The following is a 24,579-nucleotide window of genomic DNA, read 5'->3' on the forward strand; positions in this document are numbered from 1 at the left end:
GCTGGAATGATGCTACACCAGGAAACAACTTGAACAACACAGATACGGGCAGCTCGGTGATGAGGGAGAGTGACAAGGAGGAGAGCCTGAGTCCCTGAATAGCATCTTGGAGTGGAGCTGCCCCACTAACCGAAACCACTCCCCCTCCACCCAGAGACGAATACATGTCTTCCTCTTAAACCGTAATATCTGTAGGACAGTACTAACTTCTTGCTTGTTTGACTTTACCTCCTTTACAAGTTGAATTAAGAAGTAAAAGTGAGGGCAGTTCACGTTATGGAAAGACTACCCAGGTATTTTTCTCTTCTCTCGAAATGCATGCTGCAAAGCTGGTTCCTAGGACTGTCTCAGCAGGTAGAAACAAGCCAAGCGTCCAGAGCAGGAGAGGGCCAGGGAAGAGACAAGAAGATTTGTCTTTATGGTGAATTAGCCTCATTCTACCAGGTTCGGGTGCCTGCTGCAGAGACCCAAGGAGAGAAAATCATATTTGAAATAGGCCCTAACGAAGTTCAGGGCATCCATCCATCTCTCTCTCTCTCTCTCAATCTCTCTCTCTCTCTCTCTCTGAAAGGACATTTCTCTAGGACAGAAAACCAGAAGGGGGTATCCAAGAGCTTGGCCCACTTTTGTCTTCACCCTGAGGGCTCCCAACAGGAGGTGCCGCCGCCTTTGCTGGCGAGGATACTGAGACACAGGGGCTGGCGCGGGCTTTGCAGCCAGGCCTGGCCAGCCTTTGCTGCACCTGCTGGAGCCCTGTGTGGGTCTGTTGCTGCTGTCAGCCCTCTAAAGCTCAGGCCCTTTGTCTCCCGCCTTGAGCAGCCTGGCTGTGCAACCACTGCTTTCCGAAAAGCTGTTGAACAAAGGTGGGCAGGCGCCTGCGCCAGCCACAGCTGACCACGCAGCAGGGTCTCGTTGCAAACTGCAGGCTCACTCTCTGCCTCTCCCTGAACCCTGAGAGGCGGCTTTGGCCACGGATTTCTTTTCAGAAATTCATTGTGCAGTTTATCTTCTCATCAATCGCCCAGTAAGCCACACTGTATACAACTGGTGATTTTTTAAACTCAACAAATTAAAGGGTAAGAATCTGTGTTAAAACAGAAAGTGTTGAGGATGTGGCATAGCAGGTAAAGCCACTGCCTGTAGGGCCAGCATCCCATATGTGTGCCAGTTTGAGTCCTAGCTGTTCCACTTTCAATCCAGCTCCCTCCTAATGTGCCTGGGAAAGCAATAGAAGATGGGCCAAGTCCCTGGGTCCCTGCACCCACCCAGGAGATCCAAAGGAAGCTCCTGGCTCCTGGCTTCAGATCCACATACCTCTGGCCATTGCGGCCATCTGGGGAGTGAACTAGTGGATGGAAGACCTACCTTTCTTTTTTCTTTTCTCTTTTTCTCTATCTCTCTCTTTTCTTTCTCTCTTTCTCTCTCTTTCTCTCTCTCTCTGTCTCTGTCTCTCTCTCTCTGCCTTTACCTCTCTGTAATTCTGCCTTTCAAATAAATAAATCTTTAAAAAAATTGTAAAAAGTGCCAATGTCATATTATTGGATATGCAGCTAACTATAACTGTCTTCACTGAATTATTCCTTCTACATAATAGTATGCCCTTCTTTCCTCATTTTCTTATCATTGTCATGAATTCCATTTTCTGGGACACTATTATCCCTATTTTCAATAAAAATAGTATGTGAATAATATATAAATATGAATCTGGCAAAAGGTTAAAAATTATTAAATCTATAAAAACAAATCGAATTTTAAAAATAAAGTATGTGATTGATAGCTCTAAAATGAAGACCGTGGTCCAACCTGCCCTTTCTTATTTTGCTGTAGCTTCCAGGGTCCATTCAAAGTAGATACGGCTGAGGTTTCAGAGCCTAGGAAAGACTCCCTCACGCCTATTCTTTGCCGACCTCTACATCCAACCTCTTTTCCGCGCGACTTTGGAACTTCTCCAGGAAATGCAAAAGGAGGATTCTGACTTCATCCTTGAGACTCATGATGCCAGCAGACACGACAGACACAGGGCCTGAGAAGGGCACGCTGGTGTTCAGGTGCCCCCTTGCACTTCTGCCACCATCAGGAGGATGCATCTGGGCTCCCTCGCTGAGAATGAGAAATGGGGATCATGGCCAAGTTATGCCAGTCTTCCCAGTGGAGAACTGCCTAGATCAGCCGACGCCCTGCCCCCTCCCAGACACACCCAACTGGGAGTGCAAAAATCCCACCCCCCACTGCCGCCAGCAGCATAAATCACAGACAAATAGACTCTTGATCTAAATGCTGAGCTCCATCAATTTTTATGCCATGAGATTTGAGGTCAGGTGTTAGTGTTGTCATGGCAACAAATGACTGAGACAAATACCAGTCACGCACTTACCCCACTTCCAGGAGGAGCTCCTGGTTTTCAGGGGATCCACTTTTCTCCTATCCTCAATCCAGATGGTTTTGCGTGATCTACCCCTCCACCTCCCCAAACCCCAGCAATTCCCCAGTTACTGCAAACAACCCGTTTCATTGCCTTCTCCATGGTGATTTGCTTAAAGGTAGGTACAAGGCAAATCCATTCAAGCACAGCTTGGGGTTGTTACTTACAGAGGCAAACAGCCCTGAAAAGATCAATGATGCCCACGTTTTAATTTTATGGGAGAGGCCACTTCAGCGTCTATTATGCGCCAACCTCAAGAACACCCCAAAATTAGTCAAGGCTGGGCTTACCATATAGGTCTCCTGACTTCCATCTGGCTGGTTTTCTATTTTCCAACACATCTCCAGAAAGATAAGATTTCCTTCAAATGCTATGCCCAGCTTCACTTAATAATTTATCAGTAAAATGTATGAAGATCCTTCAAACAGTTCATAGAAAACTAGATTAAAAAATAAGTCTTTTCTGGTGCCAAAAAAATTGAAATCCATGTGTATCATGGATCTGCAAAATGTTCATGGGAAATGTGTGTTATGAAAAGTAAGCGTTAGCACCAAAATAAACTCATCTTTTTTTTTTAAGAGAAGAGATTTGTCTATTTGTTTGAAAGTCAGAGTGACAGAGTGAGAAAGAGAAAAAGAGATTATCCACTAGTTCACACTTCAAATGACTGCAAGAGCCCAGGGTAGGCCAGGCTGAAACCAGGACACTGGAACTCCATCCAGGTCTCCCACTTGAGTCACAGGGGCCCAATTACTTGGGCCATCATCCATTGCCTTCCCAGAAGCCTTATCAGGAAGCTGGATCAGAAGAGCAGCAGCCAGGACTCAAAACAGCACTCCAATATGAGATGCTGATATTGCAGCAGTGGCTTAAACCACTGAACCACAACTCCAGCCCCCAAATTCATCTCTTAGCTCCATTTTTCCACAACGTGTTTGTAGCAACCTCATCTGTTGAGTGCTTACTAAGTGCTGTGGGCATGATGTAGGGTGGGCTCAGCCTCAGAGGCAAGCATTCCCAAACTAGCAAAATGTTTATTGCAACAGCATTTTCTGCAAACCACAAAACTCCCTCCTGGTTCATCTCGCGGGCCTGTAGGCTCCCAAAGAAGCTCATCAGAACTCCAGGGCTTGCTGTGTGCTTTCCAAAAGAGGCTGAACCCAGGAGCGTGTGGGATTTGGTTTTTATTGAAAAACATCACCTCATATCAACACCCCCCACCCTTACCTGCTCTGTAACCTGCTGCTCACTGCCAAGCCAATAACCTAAATAAGGAAATTGCTAAATCCTATATTTCATAAAGTAATATTTAAAGCTGCCTTTTGGTCAGAGGTCCCCCCAAGGGTGCTTTGTAGAATGCATGCACTCCTACAGAAGCAAAACCCTATTACACAATTTCTATCTCCTATTGTGTCTCTTGGATGAACAGTTCCCACTGGACTACATCCATTTCCTTAGGGGAAAAGGGGGGGGGGCATTTATTGAGTACCTACTATGGGCTCAGCGTTGAGTGAGCCATTTTGCCAACTCTGTCTCATTTAAACCTACTTAACAAAAAGTGACAAGGCAATGGCATTCTTCCAGTGTGACAGATGAAGGATCTAAGGCCCTGGGTGCTGAATAATGTGGCTGCCGAATTCCTCTGCCATTCATTAACAAGAGGCAGAGCAGGAAATCAAATCCAAGACTGTCCACTTCCAACATTCTTACCTGTTAGCTGTGGCCCTGGCTCCGATCACCATCAAGAAAGCAAAAATGCTCACGATGAAAGGAAAACTGGCAAGCGAAAACTGAGATTCCAGGGCAAATTGTGTTTGCACCTAAGGGTGAGGCTCAGAGAAGGCAGATCTATACTTTGGTGTGCATGAGCTTCACCCAGGCAGCAAACATAAAAATGGGACCACAGGCTCAGAGCTTCCAATTCTTTCAGACTGGAAGTGGGAGGCACAGTTTACACCTGTAACCAGCACCTGCAGGGATCTGGATCAAGACCACCGGCCCCTCTTAGAGGTCTAGGTCCTGGTCTTGCTGCGATGGAGACCTCGGTTATCTCAGGGGGTACAGAAATGCTGGGGCAGGTGTTTGCCCTAGTGGTTGAGATGCAAGTTAAGGTGCCCACATCCCAGGGCCAGCCTTGTGGTACAGTTAAGCTGCCATCTGTTCTGGTCCTGGCTGGGCTACTTCCAATTCAGCTGCCTGCTAATGTGCTTGGGAAATCAGCAGAAGATAGCACAAGACAAATGCTTGGGCCCCTGCCACTCACATGGGAGATCTGGATGGAGTCCCTGGCTCCTGGCTTTGGCTTGCTCCAGCTCTGGCCATTGTAGCCATTTGGAGATTGAACTAGCAGATGGAAGATATTCATTTTCTCTCTCTCTCTCTCTCTCTCTCTCTCTCTCCTGTCTCTCTTCCATCTCCTCTCTCTCCTCCTTTCAAATAAAATAAATGAATCTTTTTTTAAAAAAAAAAAAAGAGATGCCCACATTCCATATCAGACAATCTAGGTTCCACTCCCAGTCCTTGTTGTTGGGGAAATTAGGGGAGTGAACCAGCAGATGTGAGAGCGCTCTCTCTTTCTTTCTCTCCCTCCCTCCTTCCCCTTAAAATGCAGAAAGGATGAGTAAAGTGAATTTCTTTCTGAAAGACTCCTTCATAACGACTAAAACTTATCTCTAACTAGAGGTGAATGGAGACTTTGGGCATACTAGGTTATTTTACACGTTTGTAGCACGGATTATATATGAAGTCATACACTAAGACATTGCCCTGACGACTGGAGACAGGACACTTTGATTGCCTCTCTCTTAGTAATGGCAAGAGTGGAGATCCGAGGCATGTGAGAGGCTGGGCCAAGAGCACACAGCTTGATTCCAGCCAGAACCAGTGCGATGAAATCTCAGCCCTATCCCGTTTCCCCCAAGTTCAGAGCTTCGATGTGATCCTGGACAAGGGACAGGACACACTCACATCCGTTTCGGAAGATAAACAGATCCCCAGGGACCTGACTGACATTAATTGGGATGGTCTACTGGGCCTGAGGCTGCGTCTGCCCTGGTGGGTTTAAACAAGCAGAACAGGTGTTCCCAAGGCTGAGAACGGGTGGAGCCACATCAACCACCACTAGAGGGCGCCCTGCGTGGGACGTTCAGGGAATAAACAGGAATAGGGCAACCTGTCCTGATGTCCGTCATTTCCTGTCCTTGCCCATACGATTCCTCTACAAAGTCAGCCCTGGTCAATGCAGGTGGCAGCAGGAAACTTGTCCTTTCTCCTTCACAGCAACCCCTTCATTATCCAGCGTCCTCAGGTAACACCCCGCTTATCTACTCAAGTCTATGTCCCCTAGAGGGGCTCGGGTAGCATCTGTGCCACTGGAGGTTAGGATGATAACTGCTTTACTTTAAGCAAACACAGAGCAGATGTCAAGAGTGTTGGCGAGATGATGGGTCAATGCAATGTGACAGTTTTTATTACTACGGGCTATGGCAGAGCCCCATGTTTTTCTCACCTGCTACTATTATTACTAGTAATAGTAGTAATGAAGTATCAGCCTGCATGTGTTTGCTGGATAGGCGGACACACGTCCTATCTGTCATCTCATCTCATCTTTACAACAGCCCAAGAGGAGGGTGATAGGCTTGTCCCCGCTTTGCAGGTCAGAAAATGGAATCTCAGAGGGGTTGCGTGAGTTGTTACTGAAGGTGACAAGTGAGGGGGCCAGGACTGGACTCCAGGTCTGAGGCTAAGACCATGGCACCTCCCTCGCTGCTTTAAGAAGGTAGCAGAATGTGGGCAGCAGGATTAGGGAAGACAAAATTGATTTTTGACAAGAATTCTTTTTGCACTAAAATAATTTTCTCATTCAATTATTTATGAAGTCCAAATTTTTAAAATTTATCTTTATTTGTATGACAGAGAGACAGACATCTACTGAGTCACTCGCCCAAATGTCTACACCAACGTGTGGAGCCAGAAACTTAACCCTGGTCCCCCAGGTGGGTGGCAGGGATCCAGCTACTTGAACATTAATCTGCAGCCTATAGAGTGAACATTAGCAGTCGGCTGGACTTGGGAGCAGAGCCAGGACTTGAACCCATGCACTCTGATGTGAGATGCAGGTGTCTTAGCTGTTAGGCCAAAGGCCCACACTTCCATGAACTTTCTGAAGTACCCTCAGACAAACTTTCCAACCTTGTTACCCTATCACATATAGACTCTTGGGTCTGGGAGTAGAGTATCAAACACTAGGAAAAGACTAGTGACCCCAGCAGAACCCAGGGACCCTGTTCCTTCCCCAGGCAATGCAGCATAAATAAATGTGTATTTAGCAGGCCAGGTGAAGTTCACAGATCCCAAGACCTTGCTTTGACCTGTCCTGAAATATTTCTAAACGCATCAGACAACAACAAGTTGGTGCAAGGACTGGGATGCAGGCCGCCTCCAAGTGCTGTCACAGGATCATAATGGCTTTGTTTTTCACAGGGGAGGGGAAAACAAGTTTATGCCTCAAATTAGTAGGTCTGGCATGTTCCAAATTGTGCACATTTCTAAAAATGGACTTTGACATGTGGGCAGTTATTTTCTAACACAAGACCCAAAATTCTCTCTCCAGGCAACAACTGGGAATCGGGATTCTCATTATGCACACAGATCTGATTTCTCTTTCACACAGCCCAGTCTCTGGGGCCCCGGTCAAAATCTCCTTTCAGAACCTCCAACCTTCAGAGATACCTGGAGACCTAAGGAGAGGGTCTTAAGGCCTCAGCGAGAGTCCTCTCAGCAGTGGTCCTCAAAGTGTGGTCCCCAGCACAGCAGAACGGCATCACCTGGACACCTGCTAGCAGCTCAGCTCCCCAAGTCTCAGAAACTCCTGGGTGGGGCACAGGACTCTGGTGATGCTGACGCACCCCCACGTGGCTCCAGCATGAGAACCACCAGTCCCCCCTCCACTCACGTCCACTGCTCCAACGCTCCTGGCAGCCTCTCCATCCACTTCCCACCTCGGTGCAGGTCATCGTGCACCAGCTCCTGGAGGTGGTCCCAGTTCCAGTTCACCCTCCCCAAAGCCAGTCTCCATTTAGAGGCTGGAAGTATCTTTGGAGAAGGCAACAATGATCATGACACTACCCTGCCCACAGCCCTGCACCAAGTTCAAGGTCATTTACGAGTTCTACCCTTACCTCCCTGGGTCATCCACATCCTTCCCCCCACCAACTCCAACAGCACATAAGGAATGAAGAAAAAACCACAGCATTCATTTCTGGTGTATTCTGCAAAGAGATGTCCCCAACAGGGCAGTGGCTCAGGCATTAGAGACATGGGTTCCGACTGCAGCTCTACCACGTAGCAGGGAGAAGATTTTAGACAAGTACAACTCCAGCTGGTTCAGACCCCACAACCTCAGCTCCAAGTGGACACCACGATGCCCTCACACACAGCTGGATCTCTGGAGAATTAAATGATGAAATGACGCTACATGCCTAGCGTTCTGGCACACAGTGAGAAGCCAACACATTCCTTATTCTGCTCCTCTGCCTGGTCACCCAGTGAGTTCACTCCTTCGCCATTGTTGCTCCCCATGCTGCCTTGGGGAAGGTGGAAGTGGTGCTCACTTCCCCAGACAACTAATCACCCCCCAAACCCTTAGCCGATAACTGGATTGTGTTTCTCTTTCCTTCAGAGGCTGTGTTCTTCCCCTGTATCCATGTACCTTGTGTCTTGTCGTTTTGCCTTTGTAGCTTTCTGAGAACAAAACATTTATTGGATGTCTTACCTGGGATGGTCTCTCCGGCTGGCATTTAATTTCCGGTAACAAATACTGGGAAGCAAAGGGGAGCACATTGTCCAGCAATTGCCCCAAGAACAGACACAGCACACCCAAGTCCACGCCACACACAACACCCACAACTGGAACTTGGACAGACTTACAGCTGCCACGCACGGCGGACACACGTGTGCACTGTGTCACACACAGACGCCAGGACTTCCTGTCCCTTGGTCATTTAATATTAAACTCCACAACACCTGGACAAAAGAGCTAGGAAGAGCCATACGATACCTTTCGGTGACTTAAGTGTCGCCACTGTCCAGTCACCCTCAGAACTCCCTAAAAAAATAACAATGGAGAGATGCTGATGTGTTTTGCGAGTCCCATGTCACACCCAGGAGCTGCTGGCCGCCCAGCTGCAGCCTCTGATGGGGGTGGGGAGGGCAGGTCTCAGGGGACCCCAGAGCAGGGAGGGGAGCCCAGTGTGCACATGCCACCACAGAAGCACCTGTTTCTGCAAGGCCCTGAAGCAATCTCAAGTTAACACCTTAGGAAGATCAAAAGAATCCCCTGAAAAAAGGCCTAGATAGTCTCAGTTACATAAGGCAGAGAGAATTCTTAAGCAGTCAATCAGGCTCTAAAATTTCCACCTGCTAAGGAAGAAAAGGAAAATTTGAGTTCCCTGGGGCCACACTGGCTAATGACCACACTCTGGTGGCGAGGGATGACTTCTGAGCCCCTCCCTGAGGGCGGGTGCAGTATTCCAGGTTCCAGCTCAGGACAGGCTCTGCTAGCTGTCACTCTAAGTGCTGGGCTGGGCAGGGCCCACCTCACCATGGCGCCTGGCACCTGGTCTTCGTTTGGAAAACACTGTTGAGTGAATGAACGATTGTGATTTCTTCACCTAGAAGCTCCCTCAAACGCTGAAAGAATCAAGTGTGTTATTGAGAATCCAGGAACAGCTAATGCATTGCTTGACAGGGCAGCTGTGTGCTTGGAATTTTTGTTAAAAATCAGTTTCTCCAAATTGATTCCATTTCAGATGTACTGAGGAGCCCCGGGGAATACAGAACTATGAGTAGTGTACCACGGTGCCGTGCATAAAACAAGGGAGAAGAAAAGGACCCTGGCTATGTCCAGCCTTTCCTCCTTAGCCCTCTGTCATATTGGCTTTCACTTAAAGGCTAGCGAGCCTACCCATGGGGCCTCTCCTCTCCCCATTGGCTGGAGGCTTGACCACTCAGTGCAGGCTCCAAGCTCTCCTTTCCTCTCTTAGGAATCTACTTGGAAAGACCAGGTCCTCAACACCTACTGACCCATTTCTTGAGATCCACCAGGCTGCCTGCTGGGAGGAGATGCAGGGAACAGGGAGTGATCCGCGTGATTACAGAGCACAGATCTGGACCCATTTAGACACTGGGGGATGGCCTTTGAGATGCAGCAAAGACACTCAAATTGCCACATTCCCTCTGTGGATCTGAACTTCACACCCTCATCTCTCACGACAGAGAGGCAACTGGAGTGACGGGGAGAGCGATGGGGTAAAATTAAGTGGGACCTGCGCAGGATGGCTTAGAGCCAGGGTCATCTGGAAATAGTGGTGCAGCCCCAGACCTTCCTGTGGGGGTGGACACAGAGTGGCCCGCCACTGAGTCACTGGCTCCAAGGATGCCCCCTTAGCCCCAGATAAAACCAGTCACTGCTGTCTGCCTTGAAGGCAGGAGCCAGAATTTGTCCCCTGTACCTGGGAAGGAGCTTAGCTCTGATGAGGAGTCAGAGACAAGGTCTCTTTCATAAACCCATCAAGAGTAAGGGACCTCAGGGTACCCCATGTGAGTTAAGGCCCCGCTATGCCTTTGGTGGCATAAGTCAGCATTAGATGCACATCTCAGGGGTGCAAAATTCACCTAAGGGATTCAAAGGATGGGAGCGTGAGGACAGCATTGTAACATTCATTCAGGCGTGGTTACCCACGTGCAAGCAATTGCTTAGCAGTTATACTACTGCAGAATTAGGATCTGTGTATTTTCCTGGGTGTAGATCGCACGCTAACTACAGGGCACCTCAAGATGAGAGGTCTTCAGGAAGTTATGGAAAAGGCCCATCGTGAAGATGAACAGCATGCAAACACTCTGCAGGAATGTTTTTGCACCAAAATAAATTTCTCTCTTAATCCCATTTTCCACATACTTTTTTGAAGAGTTCTCATGTGTGAGGTCTGAAGTCTACGCAGCGTCCTGGGGAAATTTTACCTTCAAACAAAGACAAAGAGCTAATATCTTTCTAAAGCTTCCCTTGAGGAGGCGGACTGGGCCTCCCCCACCTTTGTCTTCCTGAAATCCCTCAGCAGAAGGCAGTGCTGGGTCACGGGGAGAACAGGAATCCTAATCAGGAAATCCTGGAGAGGAGCCTTGTCTCCAGCATTTACTGGAAGCACGCGGCAGTTACAACCACACTGAACCTTGGTCTCCCCTTCTGCATACCTGATCGCTCCCTCAGAGGTGTGCTATTTGGGGTTCAGTGAGATCATCTCCTTTTCTGCCCTATTTTCTTTTTCAAATGAAACTAGTAGAGGTCAGTCCAAGGCCATGAACCTCACGCATCTGTTAGGGTTCTCACATGAGATTCCTGTAGCAAGAGCAGGAAGGGAACCCCCACCACTTCCCAGTGCACCTGTTGCTGTGGCTTTAAAAAGTGTAATTGGAAAATGTTATGCGATGCTGGCAAAATAGTCAATCATCTGTCAAACGGCGACAGAGAAAATATTTTCTGAAAAATCCAAATTCTGAATCACAACTGAAGGCACACAGCATTGTAGCAGTGACGCCGTAACAGCCTGTCTCCTTCTGATACTGGGGGCCAAGGTCACACAGGGCCATCTACAGGCACACGGTCAGGAACCCTTGGGAGCTGAGGCACTCAACTCTCAGACATCCAGAGGGAGCGTTGGAGACGAATGCCAATGAGCAAGCAGCCTTGTTCTCCAGGTCCAGTAGGAATCACACAAGGGCAGCCTTTTCCCAGTTCTGGAAGCTGGAGTCGCCCCTTTCTGAGCCATCAGGTGATCCCTAAGGATCCTGCTCATTCACCTCTGGCTTGCAAACCTTGACCTATCACACAGTAACTGCCCATCAAATGGGGCCCTGGGACCAGGAAACTTGTGTGCATAACTGAATCTCTGAGTCACATTTGGTTCAGTTTATCCCAAGACTTCAGCCTTGGCGGAAAATGTTTCCAAAATGCTTAAACCCATATTTCAGCCCCAGGATCAGTCAGGTGGGTGAGGCTGACTGTTGGGTGTTTCTGGGTTTTGAGACAGGTTGTAGTTCCCATTTGTCTGGGCACCGACCTTCACTGTCCAGACTATCGACGAGGAGTGAAGAGGCTGGGGACGACTCTTCGCTAGTCCTTAAGACAGATCAGAAAAGCCATTTGTTGTTCACTTGCTTGCTTGTTTTACCAGCTCCCTCACATGAGTTAATGTTGATGTATGTCTTTCCCACCAAACTGGAGGAAGGATATGGGTCCAGTTCTCTTCCCCCTTAAAAGGAAACCTGGGGACCTACGTGCTCATCAAGATACCAGTGTGTCTTGGAGACTAGAGGAAGAACACAAGCAGCAAAGCATTCTGGTCTGGAGAGTTGAGTATGCTCCACTGTTTACAGAGGACTGACCATGCCAAGCTAAGAAATTTACCTGCACTCTGTGATTGAATCTTCCAAGTCAGCAGCTGGGTATCCTTACTATACCCATTTTACAGGTGGTAAAACTGAGACCTGAGGAGGGTAAGTGTTTCTGCAATTCTTTGATACATATCTGAGTGAGGTCTTGAGCTCTCTTCTGAGCAGTTCCAGAGCCCATGCTGCACTCTGCCATCTAACTGATCATCTTGAGCCCCTGACCTGCTGTGGTGCCTGCCATGTGGTATTGTTTACCGGTTTCACAGAGCAGTGTTGAGAGCACTCACTAAGTGCCCCATGGCAAGCTGGCTCTTGGAGAGACACTGCCAAATGGGACTGACTTTGTCCACATGAGACCTACAACCAAGGGACACCAGACGGGATGCTGTGGAAAGGGGGGGGGGAGTGGAGAAGGAAGGAGGAAGGGAGGGGGAGGGAGGGAGGGAGAGGGAAGGGAGGGGGAGGAAGAGGGAAGGATAGAGGAATGGAGGGAGGGAGGGAGGAGGGAGAGGGAGGGAAGAAGGGAGGGAGGAGGGGGGAGGGGAGGAGGGGAGGGAAGGAGGGAGGGAGGAGGGAAGAGGGAGGGAGGAGGGAAGAGGGAGGGAGGAGGGAGGGAGAGGGGAGGGAAGGTGAGGGGGAAGGGAGAAGGAGGGAGAAGGAAGAGGGGAGGGAAGGAGGGGTGGGAAAGGGGGTGGGAAAGGGAGAGGGAAGGGAGAGGGAAGGGAGAGGGAGAGGGAGGGAGGGGGGAGGGAACAGCTCCACCACCCCTTCTGACCCAGAGTCTGGCATTACCCTAGCATGTGTTGATGTTTTAGCAACAGCTGGCAGCAAACCCTAAGGGAAGAGATGACTGTATAGCCCCCTGCTATACATGACCAGATAGAACGTGCCCAAATCCCTGAGTGGTAGACAGAAAAGGGCTCTCCTTAGACATGAATGAGGGCGATTTCAAAAAGCAAACAAAAGTCGAACGGAAAGGCAGGCAGGTTTGGGGAGGATGTGTCTCAGGGATGACCAAAGGTTACCCACCCTCTCCCACATCCTCCCCCACCCAGTCGGCACTGAATGTGTGGGACATGTTGAGCAGCCCACAGGGCTTCTAATAACTAGAATGAATGGAGTTACTTAATTTTCTAATTTTAAAATTAGAATGGAACTCGGAGACCACAGATCCCAGCCCCTCAGTTTTCACAACCAGCAGCTGAAATCCAAGTTTCCGTGACCCGTTCAGGGCCGTGCAGCTAAGAAGCTGAGAGCTTGGGCGGAGGTGCGGCCTCTGATTACCCACCTGATGTTCAGGATATGAAGAGCTCCATGAGAAATTCATTTTCTGGAGTGATTTTTGAACTCAACAGTTAACCCTAAAGGACATCTCACCCTCCCCCCTTCTTGGCTTAATTTTAGAAAATGAGTCTGGTTATCAGAGGTTGCAGAGCTTTCAACAGCAAACCATTTTTTAAACAACTCCTCTCCCGGGTGGTAATGATTTCACTAATGAAATGCATTCCATCATTCACACCATGATCACATTACGCCTTAATAAAGAACCCTTGAAAGAACATTTATTATGGGATTAGCATTTCATTTATGCAAGCAGATACTGGACTCCTGAGTAACCCATTGAGTTAAGTAATCCTCCAAACGGGGCTTCTTCTCACTGGAGACTCACAAGACCACCTGAGATGCACAGGAAGCCCTGTGAACGCTCACAACAGTCAAGAAGAAGGATGGAGGAGACAGGCACAGCAACAACACACAGAGCCAGGAAGGGTTCTCCAGGGAGCTCCTTTATAGTTTTCTAGAGAACAGAAGGGAACTCCCTTGCAACCAAGCTGTCTTTTGATTCTTTTTAATGAAAAGGGTATTCCTTCATCCTACAAACATTTCAGGAACTCCTGATTTGTGGAAGAAATCATTACTCAAAGAGTGGCAAACACATTTTCGCACTGCAGATTTAATTTCAAAGGCTCTGCAGACATTTTTGATGTCAATGAGGGAGGCCCACGTAAATCCCAGGCACAGTCAAGGAGCTCTGTTGGAATTTCCAAAAATCTAGAGGTAGGAGCTGAGGACCATACTTTGTACAGGAAAGTGTGGTCAGTTCTAAAAGAACAAGACAGCTGGGCTGAGCTTTTATGCCGAAGGAAGAATCAAACGTAACAGCACGTGCTGTTTATCACCTCCCTGCAAGCCCAGACAGGAGACGATATGTTATACCAGTTATAGCAGCAAAGATGCCTGTGCACCTGCTCTCCTAGGCAGCAGCCCTCAGCCCTCTCTGGAAAGCCTGAATATATTTCAAAATGCTGTACAAACACTCAGCATGGAAAGAAGGAAGCCATGGTTGGGGGAGGGTGTACAGCGAGGCTTCCAGTGGGCACAGGAATTCAACATGAAGCACGCTCTTGCATTGCCAGTCTGTACAACCTGCTTCTTTGGGCACGTAAGTTTGGCTCAATCTTTCAGCAATTGCATCTAGAAGTCCTAGGAGATTGGGGAATGTGAATCCCCAAAGACAGACCTCTGTGGCACAAACACTAACCACCCAGCATGCACCTGGCCCTCCGTGAGGAGCCACCATGCTTGTTTGTGAACCTGAGGCTTGTAAGCTGCAGTTGCCACCAGCATGCTAGACGCATGACTGTGTCTATGCTTTGGAATCTGATGTCGGTTTCTAGCGGAAGTGGGATATTTCATGCTGGAATCAAATCAGCCACCTCCCATCTCATCTCTAATGAGGGATTTGAAAGCAGGGGAAGGAAAGAGGTTGAGATGTTGATAATTAAAGAAAATCTTTGAGGTCCTCCATCCAGGGTTTTCCAGGAACCCAAAGTGGGAATAAATAAATAAATTGTATGCATGGTCCAAGAACAGAAGGATCTTTCCCAGTGAATTGGAAGCTCACCCAAAGAGAATCGTTGCATTATTCTGGGACTCCTGAGAGTCGATCTGAGCAGAGAATTTTTAAAGACATTTAAGAAGATCCTCCCCAGAGATCTGAGTAGGTTATGAGAGGGAACTCAGGAGGTAACAAGACAGTGGGACGCTCAGGAAGGGAGGTGACTAGCATACATGCAAGGGATATTCTCTAGTGGTCCACAATAGGAGTCATCTCATTGTAGCCGCACAGGCACTTTTGTGCCCATTTTACAGATTGGAAGACTAAGGCCTACAGAAGGGCTCAGTGTTGCCCCCAAGTTGATAAGAGAAAAATCTTTGCTGTTCTCTGCTTGTTCCAGTTTTCCAGAAACTGTTATCATCTAGGAATAAATAAATGCCTGACACATAGCTTTAAAAAAAGAGAGAACTTCTTCCAATAAAACAGAATCTCACCCAGAGTGAACTGTGTGACAGAGAGGAAGGATTAGGGCCAGGATTTGACCCTACAACTGTCTGGCTTTTCCTAGATGCCCGAGTCATAAACTCAGGGGAAGGGAGGGTTCAGTGGAGACACTGGTAGACAATGTCTCCTCTGAGACAGGGAGGAAAAACGGAACTCCAAGGACGTGGTCACGTGGCAAGAGGAAGTCCTCCCTGTGTTCAAAAGACACGAGACGGTAGAGAGCCAGGGAGGAACTAAGAAGAGGAAGCCGAGAGCAAGCACTGAAGATGGGATTTGGTTTTCCTGGATACTGGGCTGCTGCTTAGATCAATGGCACTCAGTTCTGGCTTCAGCCGGAGACGACATAGAAAGCTGCTTAAAAATGTCCAAGTCTGGGCCGGCGCCGCGGCTCAATAGGCTAATCCTCCGCCTAGTGGCGTCGGCACACGGGGTTCTAGTCCCAGTCGGGCCGCCGGATTCTGTCCTGGTTGCCCCTCTTCCAGGCCTGCTCTCTGCTGTGGCCCGGGAGTGCAGTGGAGGATGGCCCAGGTGCTTGGGCCCTACACCCCATGGGAGACCAGGAGAAGTACCTGGCTCCTGCCTTCGGATCAGCACGGTGCGCCAGCCGCGGCAGCCATTGGAGGGTGAACCAACGGCAAAGGAAGACCTTTCTCTCTGTCTCTCTCTCTCACTGTCCACTCTGCCTGTCAAAAAAGAAAAAAAAAAATGGCCTAGTCTGAACCTCAGCCCCAGCCAGTTCAACCAAATTCCCTAGGGTGGGAACTGGATGTAGGTGTGCTTCCCTGCTTTCTGGGTGGTTGTATAAACGTGCATCCACGTGTCAGACAGCTGGCTTAGGGGAACCTGAGGGTGCTACCGCCAACCAAGAATCGGGACTCGCTAACTGTGGCATGTCGGTTGATTACACCCAGTGGCCGATCGTTCAAGAGTCTCGGCCACCATCGGGGCCCATTCACAGCCATCCTCATGCATGAATGGGGAAGGGACCGAAGGAGCAATGACAGTGTTGGGAGCTTGGGTTCTGGAGTGATGACAACACAGGTCAGTTCTCAGCTTCCTCGGCCGTGCTGATTGCGTTGAAGCAAATTAAATGAGCCCCCGTGAGCGTCAGTTTCAGAATCTGGCAGCTGGGATGACAACTGTGCCTTGTAAAGAAAGGGTCTAAAGCAACGTCATGCACTGTGTGGTAGCTCTAGGCTGCCTTCCCCAGGAAATGATGCACTCCAAAGGGCAGAGTCCACCTGGGCAGGAGTGGGTGCTCTGTGACGGCTTCTCCCGACTAGGACAGACCATGTAGGAAGAAGGGAACTCACTAAAGGATCTCGCGTGCCTGAGACAGGGACCTCGTTTCTATGCCCCTTAGGATTCACTAGGGCAGGATACAGGGGTCACGGTGTCTGGAACCACGGAAGCACCCAGGTCCTCCTCCCCAGGAAGCAGCTCACACCCCACAGGTACTGCTTATCCTACCCTAAAACAATTTGATCTGGGTCAGAAAAGGCAGCTAAGGGGCTGAGATACCCAGGAGAAGAGAGAGAAGGGAGAGGGAGAGAGGAAAAGAAAAAGGAAGACAAAGTAAGAGAGACAGAAAAGAGAAGAGACCAGGAAGAACCCTGGAAAGAGAGAGAGCTCAAAGAAGCAAAAAGGAGCGCAGGGATTGGGGAGAGAACACGGGGGTCCATCCCGGAGGCCCTTACCGACTGCCTTTAAGGAGGCGTACTTGTTGAGCTCTTTGCCTGGTGGCTGCTGCTCGTAGGGATTGGAGATCTGTCCCAGGTTGGGGTACGAATGCGGGTGGCCCATCTGCTGGAGCAGAGGGGAGGTGGGCACGGCGTTGTTCATCTGTGTGGTGTCTGGAAGGAGAGAAAGAAAGAGAGTCAGGGACAGGGCACAGCCCCTAACCCCACCATACCCACGTTCCTGGAGACCAAAACTCTCCCCCAGCATAGCAGAGTGTGTGCAGACACCTGGGGAACAAGTGAGTCCACGACGTTCACGGGAGAGCCACTGAGACCCCGCAGAGCAAAGCGTGTGCTCAGAACATCTCCACCTGCCCTAAGTGAACGCACTCAGATACAGCACTGTAGGGGTTATTTTTGTTACCAAAATACTGTTGGTAGAAATAGATGCTCAATCTCAGTAACAGTCAAGGGAATTCAAAGCAGAAGAACAAGGAGAATTTATCTTTCACCAAGAGACTGTCAAACACAAAGATGACTGTGGAACACCAATATTGGGATCCAGAAGGCCTCGCGAGCTGCTGGCAGACAGGGGGGTTTGCTATCTCATCAGCAACGAATCTGGCCCTGTGTATAAAAATTGAAAGTATGTGTGTGTGTTGAACAAGTAACACCACCTGCAGGGACTGATTCTACAGAAATACAGGCATCAGAATGCAAGGACATTTGTTCAGAGATATTTTTTGCACTGTGGTTTGTAAAACAAAACATGCACATAGCAACAATCTGAGCTGCCACCAATGTGGGAACACCTCAATCGATTACTGCACATACGTTGGATAGAATATTAGGCAACGATCAGGAAAAAACACATTAAAATGAGTTAATTCTATAATATCAATCAAGCTGGAGAGTTTCATGTGGTTTATATTAAGTGAAGGAAGCAAACTTCAAAGCAATACTAATAATACAGCATTTTTCTTAAACAAGAGAAAACCTGCAGATACTTTTGTGAGCTTTGGTATGGCTATGACAGAAAAATATTTATATATAGACATACATACTGAATATGGGTTCCTTAGGGGGAATGGGACCCACAGGGAGACTGGTTCAAGGTTTCTCTGAGATGGGATTGAGAGGAAGAACACAAAGTATGTTAAGTATGTGGAAGGCAGAAGACTCCAGAGAGCATGCTCCAGGCGGGGGACCGTGCAGGCAAAAGCCTTGAAGCTGGAGAGACGCCGGCATGACCAGGACCTGAAGGCAAGCCCAGGCCTGAAGCCCCACGTGGGCGCAGAATACATGGTAAGCAAAGTGCAGTGCTGTATCCGAGTGCAATGGAGAGACTGGCAGGCTCCAGGGGAGCTTGGAAAGTGCTCCCATCGCCATCCTGAGAGCCACAGGAAGGGTGGACAGGGACAACAGCCAGGCCAGCAGGATGGCTTTCCTGTAAGTCCTCACTATTCTTCAAGACTCCGTGTACGTGCGTTTGCTTGGGATGATATATTTTATTTATTTTTATTTATTTTTTATTTTATTTTTTGACAGGCAGAGTAGATAGTGAGAGAGAGAGAGACAGAGAGAAAGGTCTTCCTTTGCCATTGGTTCACCCTCCAATGGCCGCCGCGACTGGCACACCGTGCTGATCTGATGGCAGGAGCCAGGTACTTCTCCTGGTCTCCCATGGGGTGCAGGGCCCAAGCACTTGGGCCATCCTCCACTGCACTCCCTGGCCACAGCAGAGAGCTGGCCTGGAAGAGGGGCAATTGGGACAGAATCCGGCACCCCGCTGGGACTAGAACCCAGTGTGCCTGCGCTACAGGCAGAGGATTAGCCTATTGAGCCGCGGCACCGGCTGGATGATATATTTTAAGGGATATTGACTTTGTGTATTCAGAACCACTACTTCGTTGGTGCACCACTTCAATTTCCTGTGGTTTGGTTTTTGTTTTTATTTATACGAGAGGCAGAGAGACAGAGACAGAGCTCTCATCTGCTGGTTCACTCTCCAAATGCCCACAACGGTCAAGGCTACAGGGAGGCCAATGCAGGGAGCCCGAGAGTCAATCCAGGTCTCCCACGTGGGAGGCAGAAACCCAACGACTGGAGCCATCACAACTGCCTACCAGGGTCTGCATTAGCAGGAAGCTGGAGGCAGGAGCCAGACTCAGGTCGTGGGTTTCTTATCCACTAGGTCCAGCGCCAGCCCCCTTCCATCCCACTGGACTCAAGCCATGAGCTGACACTCAGGGCAATTATCTCAGTTTTGGTTTCCCCAGAAGTCAACAAGACAAAAACTCACAAGCAAGCATACTTGGGAAGTCATCTCACTCTTCTGTTGCAAAAGGCTCAAGGCATGAGACAGACCAGGAAAGCAGAAAATAAAACTTAGCATTACAGTGCTGAGCTGGAGCTCAAACCCACTCTGGAGACGGGATGAATGGTACCAAATGCACGCCTGGAAACCAGGTCGCCCTGGTCGGGGGGAGGCAGTCCCTTCATATTTATACACCAACCCTCAGCATTCACTGATTGAGGGCTACTTCTATGAGACATTAATTTCTCAGAACTTGCAGCCCTCCCTGTATAGAACCAAACAGATCTACAGTAGCTGGAGACGCTTTCAGAGATGTAGGAGCTATGAAGTCGAAAGGCAGGTGAGTCATTTTGAAATTCAATGATTTTTTATAGCCCTTGTCTCTACTGTTGAGAAACAGGACTTTTTCCTTCTTACTATTTGTTGAACTTTACTTAGTGTAGGGTTAATCTGATGAGTATAAAGTAAGCTGAGGGTAGCTCATTGTAAAAACTGAGAGAGGGAGTGGGCAAGGGGGGAGAAAGGGTAAGGTAGGAGTATCACTATGTTCCTAAATCTGTATATGTGAATCGTATGAAACTTGTTTACCTTTATAAAAAACTAAAATAAAATGAGCCCGAATAGTAAGGTCCCAAATGCTACAGTAACTCACCTCAATGGCCATGGAAGGGAGCCTGTGATGCAAATCGGTCCAATCTCAAGACCTCCCTCTTCTTCAGTGATTGGGCAAGAGGGGATCATGTGATCTAAGCTGAGCCAATCAGGGCTCTTTCATCATTATTTGTTTGTTTGTTTGGAACCATGGGAGTCAAGGAATTCGGAGGTCAAGAAGTCAGGTGAACTTGGACCAACTCTGTAGAGAAAACCTTTCCGCATTAGGAAAGAATAGGGATAGCAGCCACACAAGGGGACGTGAGGGGGTAGAGAAGCCCCTTGCTCCATATACTCTGCAGTGTAAGATTCTGACTAAGGCAAGTATCTGGCTTCTCCATGAGGAGTTGGAAGTGATCAGAACAGAGGCTACCATGCAAGAGCCAAAGCCAAAGGAGTGCATCACAACGAGACAGGAATCGCCTGCCCCTGGGTTTTCTACAGAGCTGCAGGAAAAAGTTGCCAGCTGCCGAGGACGGGGAAGAGAGGGGAATGGGATGAGGTCAGTCCCTGAGTACAAAGGCTGTTCAGCGGGCTGTGTGAGTTCTGCTGCTCTATTCTCTAAGGCATCTATGGTCAATAATAATGTGCATGGGGCTGGTGCTATGCCACAGAGGGTTAAGCCTGTGAAGCCAGCATCCCATATGGACACTGGTTCAAGTCCTGGCTGCCCCACTTCTGATCCGGCTCCCTGCAAATGTGCCTGGAAAAGTCGCAGAAAATGGCCCTCATGCTTGGGCCCCTGCACTCACGTGAGAGACCCAGATGCAGTTCCTGACTTCAGCCTGGCCCAGCCCCAGCTGTTGTGGCCATTTGAGGAGTGAACCAGCAGATGGAAGACCTCTCTCTCTCTCTCCTCTGTCCTCTCTAACTCTGCCTTTCAAATAAATAAAATAATTCTTTTTTTTTTTTTTGACAGGCAGAGTTAGACAGTGAGAGAGACAGAGACAGAGAGAAAGGTCTTCCTTCTGCTGGTTCACCCCCCAAATGGCTGCTATGGCCGGCACACTGCGCCAATCTGAAGCCAGGAGCCAGGTGCCTCCTCCTGGTCTCCCACATGGGTACAGGGCCCAAGCACCTGGGCCATCCTCCACTGCCCTCCTGGGCCACAGCAGAGAGCTGGACTGGAAGAGGAGCAGCCAGGACTAGAACCTGGAGCCCATATGGGATTCCAGCACTGCAGGTGGAGGATTAGCCAAGTGAGCCATGGCACCGGCCCCAAATAATTATTTTATTTAAGTAATGATAGGAGCTGGCACTGTGGCATAGTAGGCTAAGCCTCTACCCACAGCACCAGTGTCTCATATGGGCACCAATTCAAGTCCCAGCTATTCCTCTTCCAATCCAGCTCTCTGCTGTGGCCTGGGAAAGCAGTAGAAGATGGCCCAAGTGGTTGGGCCCCTGCACACACATGGGAAACCCAGAAGAAACTCCTGGATCCTGGCTTCAGATTGACCCAGTTCCACCTCTTGGATTGAACCAATGGATAAAGACTTTTCTCTATATATCTCCCTTTGTCTGTCTGTAACGCCACCTTTCAAATAAATAAATAAAGTGTTTAAAAAAATAATGAGCCAGCGCCGCGGCTCACTAGGCTAATCCTCCACCTTGTGGCGCCAGCACACCGGGTTCTAGTCCCAGTCGGGGCGCCAGATTCTGTCCCGGTTGCCCCTCTTCCAGGCCAGCTCTCTGCTGTGGCCAGGGAGTGCAGTGGAGGATGGCCCAAGTCCTTGGGCCCTGCACCCCATGGGAGACCAGGAGAAGTACCTGGCTCCTGCCATCGGATCAGCGTGGTGCACTGGCCGCAGCACGCTGGCCGTGGCGGCCATTGGAGGGTGAACCAACGGCGAAGGAAGACCTTTCTCTCTGTCTCTCTCTCTCACTGTCCACTCTGCCTGTCCAAAAAAAAAAAAAAAAAAAAAGATAATGTGTTGTGTGTCTCAAGAAATACAGGAGAGGACTGTTTTTTAAATATTGATTTATTTATTTGAGAGGCAGAGTTAGAGAGGGGGAGAGAGAGAGAGAGAGAGAGAGAGAGAGAGACTTCCATCCCCATTCCCCCTTCCTCTCCCCAGACGACTGCAATGCGGGGAGCTGCACCAATCTGAAGCCAGGAGCCAGGAATTTCTAGTGGATCTCTCACATGGGTGCAGGGTCCTTGGGCCATCTTCTACTGCTTTCCTAGGCCATAGCAGAGAGCCAGATAGGAAGTGGAGCAGCCGGGACTCGAGCCGGCGCCCATATGGGATGTCGGCACTGCAGGTGGCGGTTTTACTCGCTACATCACAGCGCTGGCCCCAAAGAGAGGATTTTGAATGTTCTCACCTTGAAGAAATGAGCCATGTTTCAGGTGAGGGACAGGCTAATTGCCCTGATTTGATCCTTACACAGTATACACCTGTATCCAAATGTCACACTGCATGCCATAAGCAGATTGAATTTTTATGTCAATTAGAATAAAAGGAAACATTAAAAATATTGGCTGAGTACTGCTTAGAGGGTACCAAGAACATCCATAAACTAAATCAGAAATATCGCCAGGACAGGTCCTCTTTTTCTTTCTGGAAATGGATCCCCAAAAGCAGCCTGCCCAGGTGAAGCTCACGCCTTCACAGCTCATCCCCCAGCGTGAACACCTTCTCTTCCCTTTGCTCCCTCAGTCACAGCCTCAACCCTGTTTCCAGGCCTGCCCAGGAAACTGCTAACCATTTCATTGAACAAAAAAAAAAAAAATCCACAGAGATTTTCCTTATAGGACATCTTGGGACAGTCTTTCATATTATTAAACAGAACACTTAATATTCCATTATAAAGTATTTGCTCTTAGATTATTTCTCCAAAGTCCTGAGCTGCCTCAAGGGCAGAGAGCGGTTACTTAATCTAAGCAGGCGTGACCGAGAGGGCCCACCAGAGTGAGCCTTTTCCAAGGAAGAGACTGCCCCCAGTCATGTTCCTGCTTTCACATTCAGAACCACAGGACAAGAACTCCTGGCAGTTTTAGATAGCCATTTTGGGCTCACTCCCAGGCATTGAGTATTCAGAAACATTGCAATCCAGTCTCAGGGCAGCCATCAAGAATTATTAAATAGACATTCTTGGCTGAGTTTTCAAAATGTTATGTTCATTTTACTGGACAGGAAGATGGACCACACTGGGTACCCAGTTGCTCTGTTGCGTTTCCCACAAATGCATTCAGCAAAGGAGAAACAGGAGTGCTGGAAGGGGGTGAGCCCAGGATGGCCCCCAAGAAAAGGAAAATACAAGGGAGAGTGAAATGTGCAGAGTGGGTAAGGTCTGGGTTCCCATCTGCAAATTCTGCCCTTGCCAAGAAGAAAGAAACATAGAGACACATGTGTGTACATGCATGTGTGTGCACAAATGAGTGTGTTTACGCACACACATGTGTGTGTATATATATATATATATATACATATTTACACATACCTTTGGGTAAACATACATAAAAACATCACATGAGGGTACTTCCAAATTCATGGGTAATGGAATTAAAATATATGTTTATCTTAGTTCTCAAAATTTTGAAATCCATGCATAATAGTTTTTTTAATTCATTTCCACAAACTGCTTGAAGACCCCTCGCATGATTGGTTTTCAAAGTTCTTGCACCAAAATAAATGCATCTTTTAATCCTGTTTTGTCCACAAACTTGTTGAAGTACTCACATGCGTATGACTCCTTCTGCATGGTTAGACCTTTGAGGAATCCAGCAGTACCAACAAGATACAGAGTGTTCTCTGCAGCATGATTGCTCTTCTAGATACCCCCACCCCCAGCACCAGAAATGCCTTACCCACCACTGCTGAAGACTGCTCCCTGCCCAATGCCACAGGAACCTTTCCCTGCCTTATTATAATTTTCCAGCTCATTCTGATCCGTAGAGAAAACAAGGACTTGGTGTTCTGGGATGCTGCATGCCATCCAGACCCTTGATCAGCAAACAAGCTCCAGTGCTCTCCTACCTCAGACAGACCAGGGACACCGTACACTCGACACTCACTTTCAGAGAAAATTAAGATGCCATTACTCACATCAGAAGCATCTGGCAACCTTACAGCAGGGTAACTGCTGTATAAGTACCACTATTATGTGGTGTATCCTGGTCACTAAACAGAGAAATGAAATGGATGCAATTCAGAGGTCAGTTCAGGTGCAAACAGGGAGAGGAAGCTCTGCATTTCTCCACCCTAAGAGAACTATCAGAAACACAAGTCCACATGAGCACCTCCTTCCAGGCACATCACAAAGAAGAGTAGGGAAGGAAAGTACTGGGTGGTCCAGTAATGTTGCCGTGTGGATCACCTGCCACGGGCCAGATGCATGACAAAGAACCTCCTTCACCTTTGTATCAACCCTAAAGGGCAGTGATAGAGAAGTCACGTGTTTCTAAAGTAGTTGTTATTATAGAGCAATTTTGGTTTTACAGAAGCACTGCTAAGATAGGAGAGTTCCACATACCCCAGACCGAGTTTCCCTACTATTAAATCAGTATAATGACACCTTCGTTATGACTGATGAACCAATGTTCATATAGCACTATTAATGAAAGCCCACACTCTCTTCGGGTTTCCTTAGTTTATACTAATGTCCTTTTTTTTTCTGTTCCAGAACCTCATCTAGGCACCAATTTAAATTGAGTCACATCTCCAGTGGCTCCACGTGGCTGTGACAATTTCTCAGACTTTCCCTATTCTGGATGACT

At 48.5% G+C, this 24,579-nt stretch overlaps 1 protein-coding gene across 3 annotated transcripts in view; it reads right to left on the reverse strand.

Moving 5' to 3' along the window:
• SHISA9 (shisa family member 9) overlaps positions 1-24,579 on the reverse strand; it is a 319,156-nt gene that overhangs the window by 15,340 nt on the left and 279,237 nt on the right. For 2 of the 3 annotated variants that reach the window (XM_051847822.2, XM_008257739.4), the window contains exon 3: positions 16,910-17,065. In XM_051847822.2, the coding sequence (XP_051703782.2) occupies positions 16,910-17,065 (156 nt within the window). Of the gene's footprint in view, positions 1-8,480; positions 8,529-16,909; positions 17,066-24,579 lie in introns of all 3 variants that reach the window. The other variant, XM_002711757.5, reaches the window with a different exon arrangement.

This window comes from Oryctolagus cuniculus, chromosome 19 (assembly GCF_964237555.1).
Source record: "Oryctolagus cuniculus chromosome 19, mOryCun1.1, whole genome shotgun sequence".
Classification (NCBI taxonomy): domain Eukaryota; kingdom Metazoa; phylum Chordata; class Mammalia; order Lagomorpha; family Leporidae; genus Oryctolagus; species Oryctolagus cuniculus.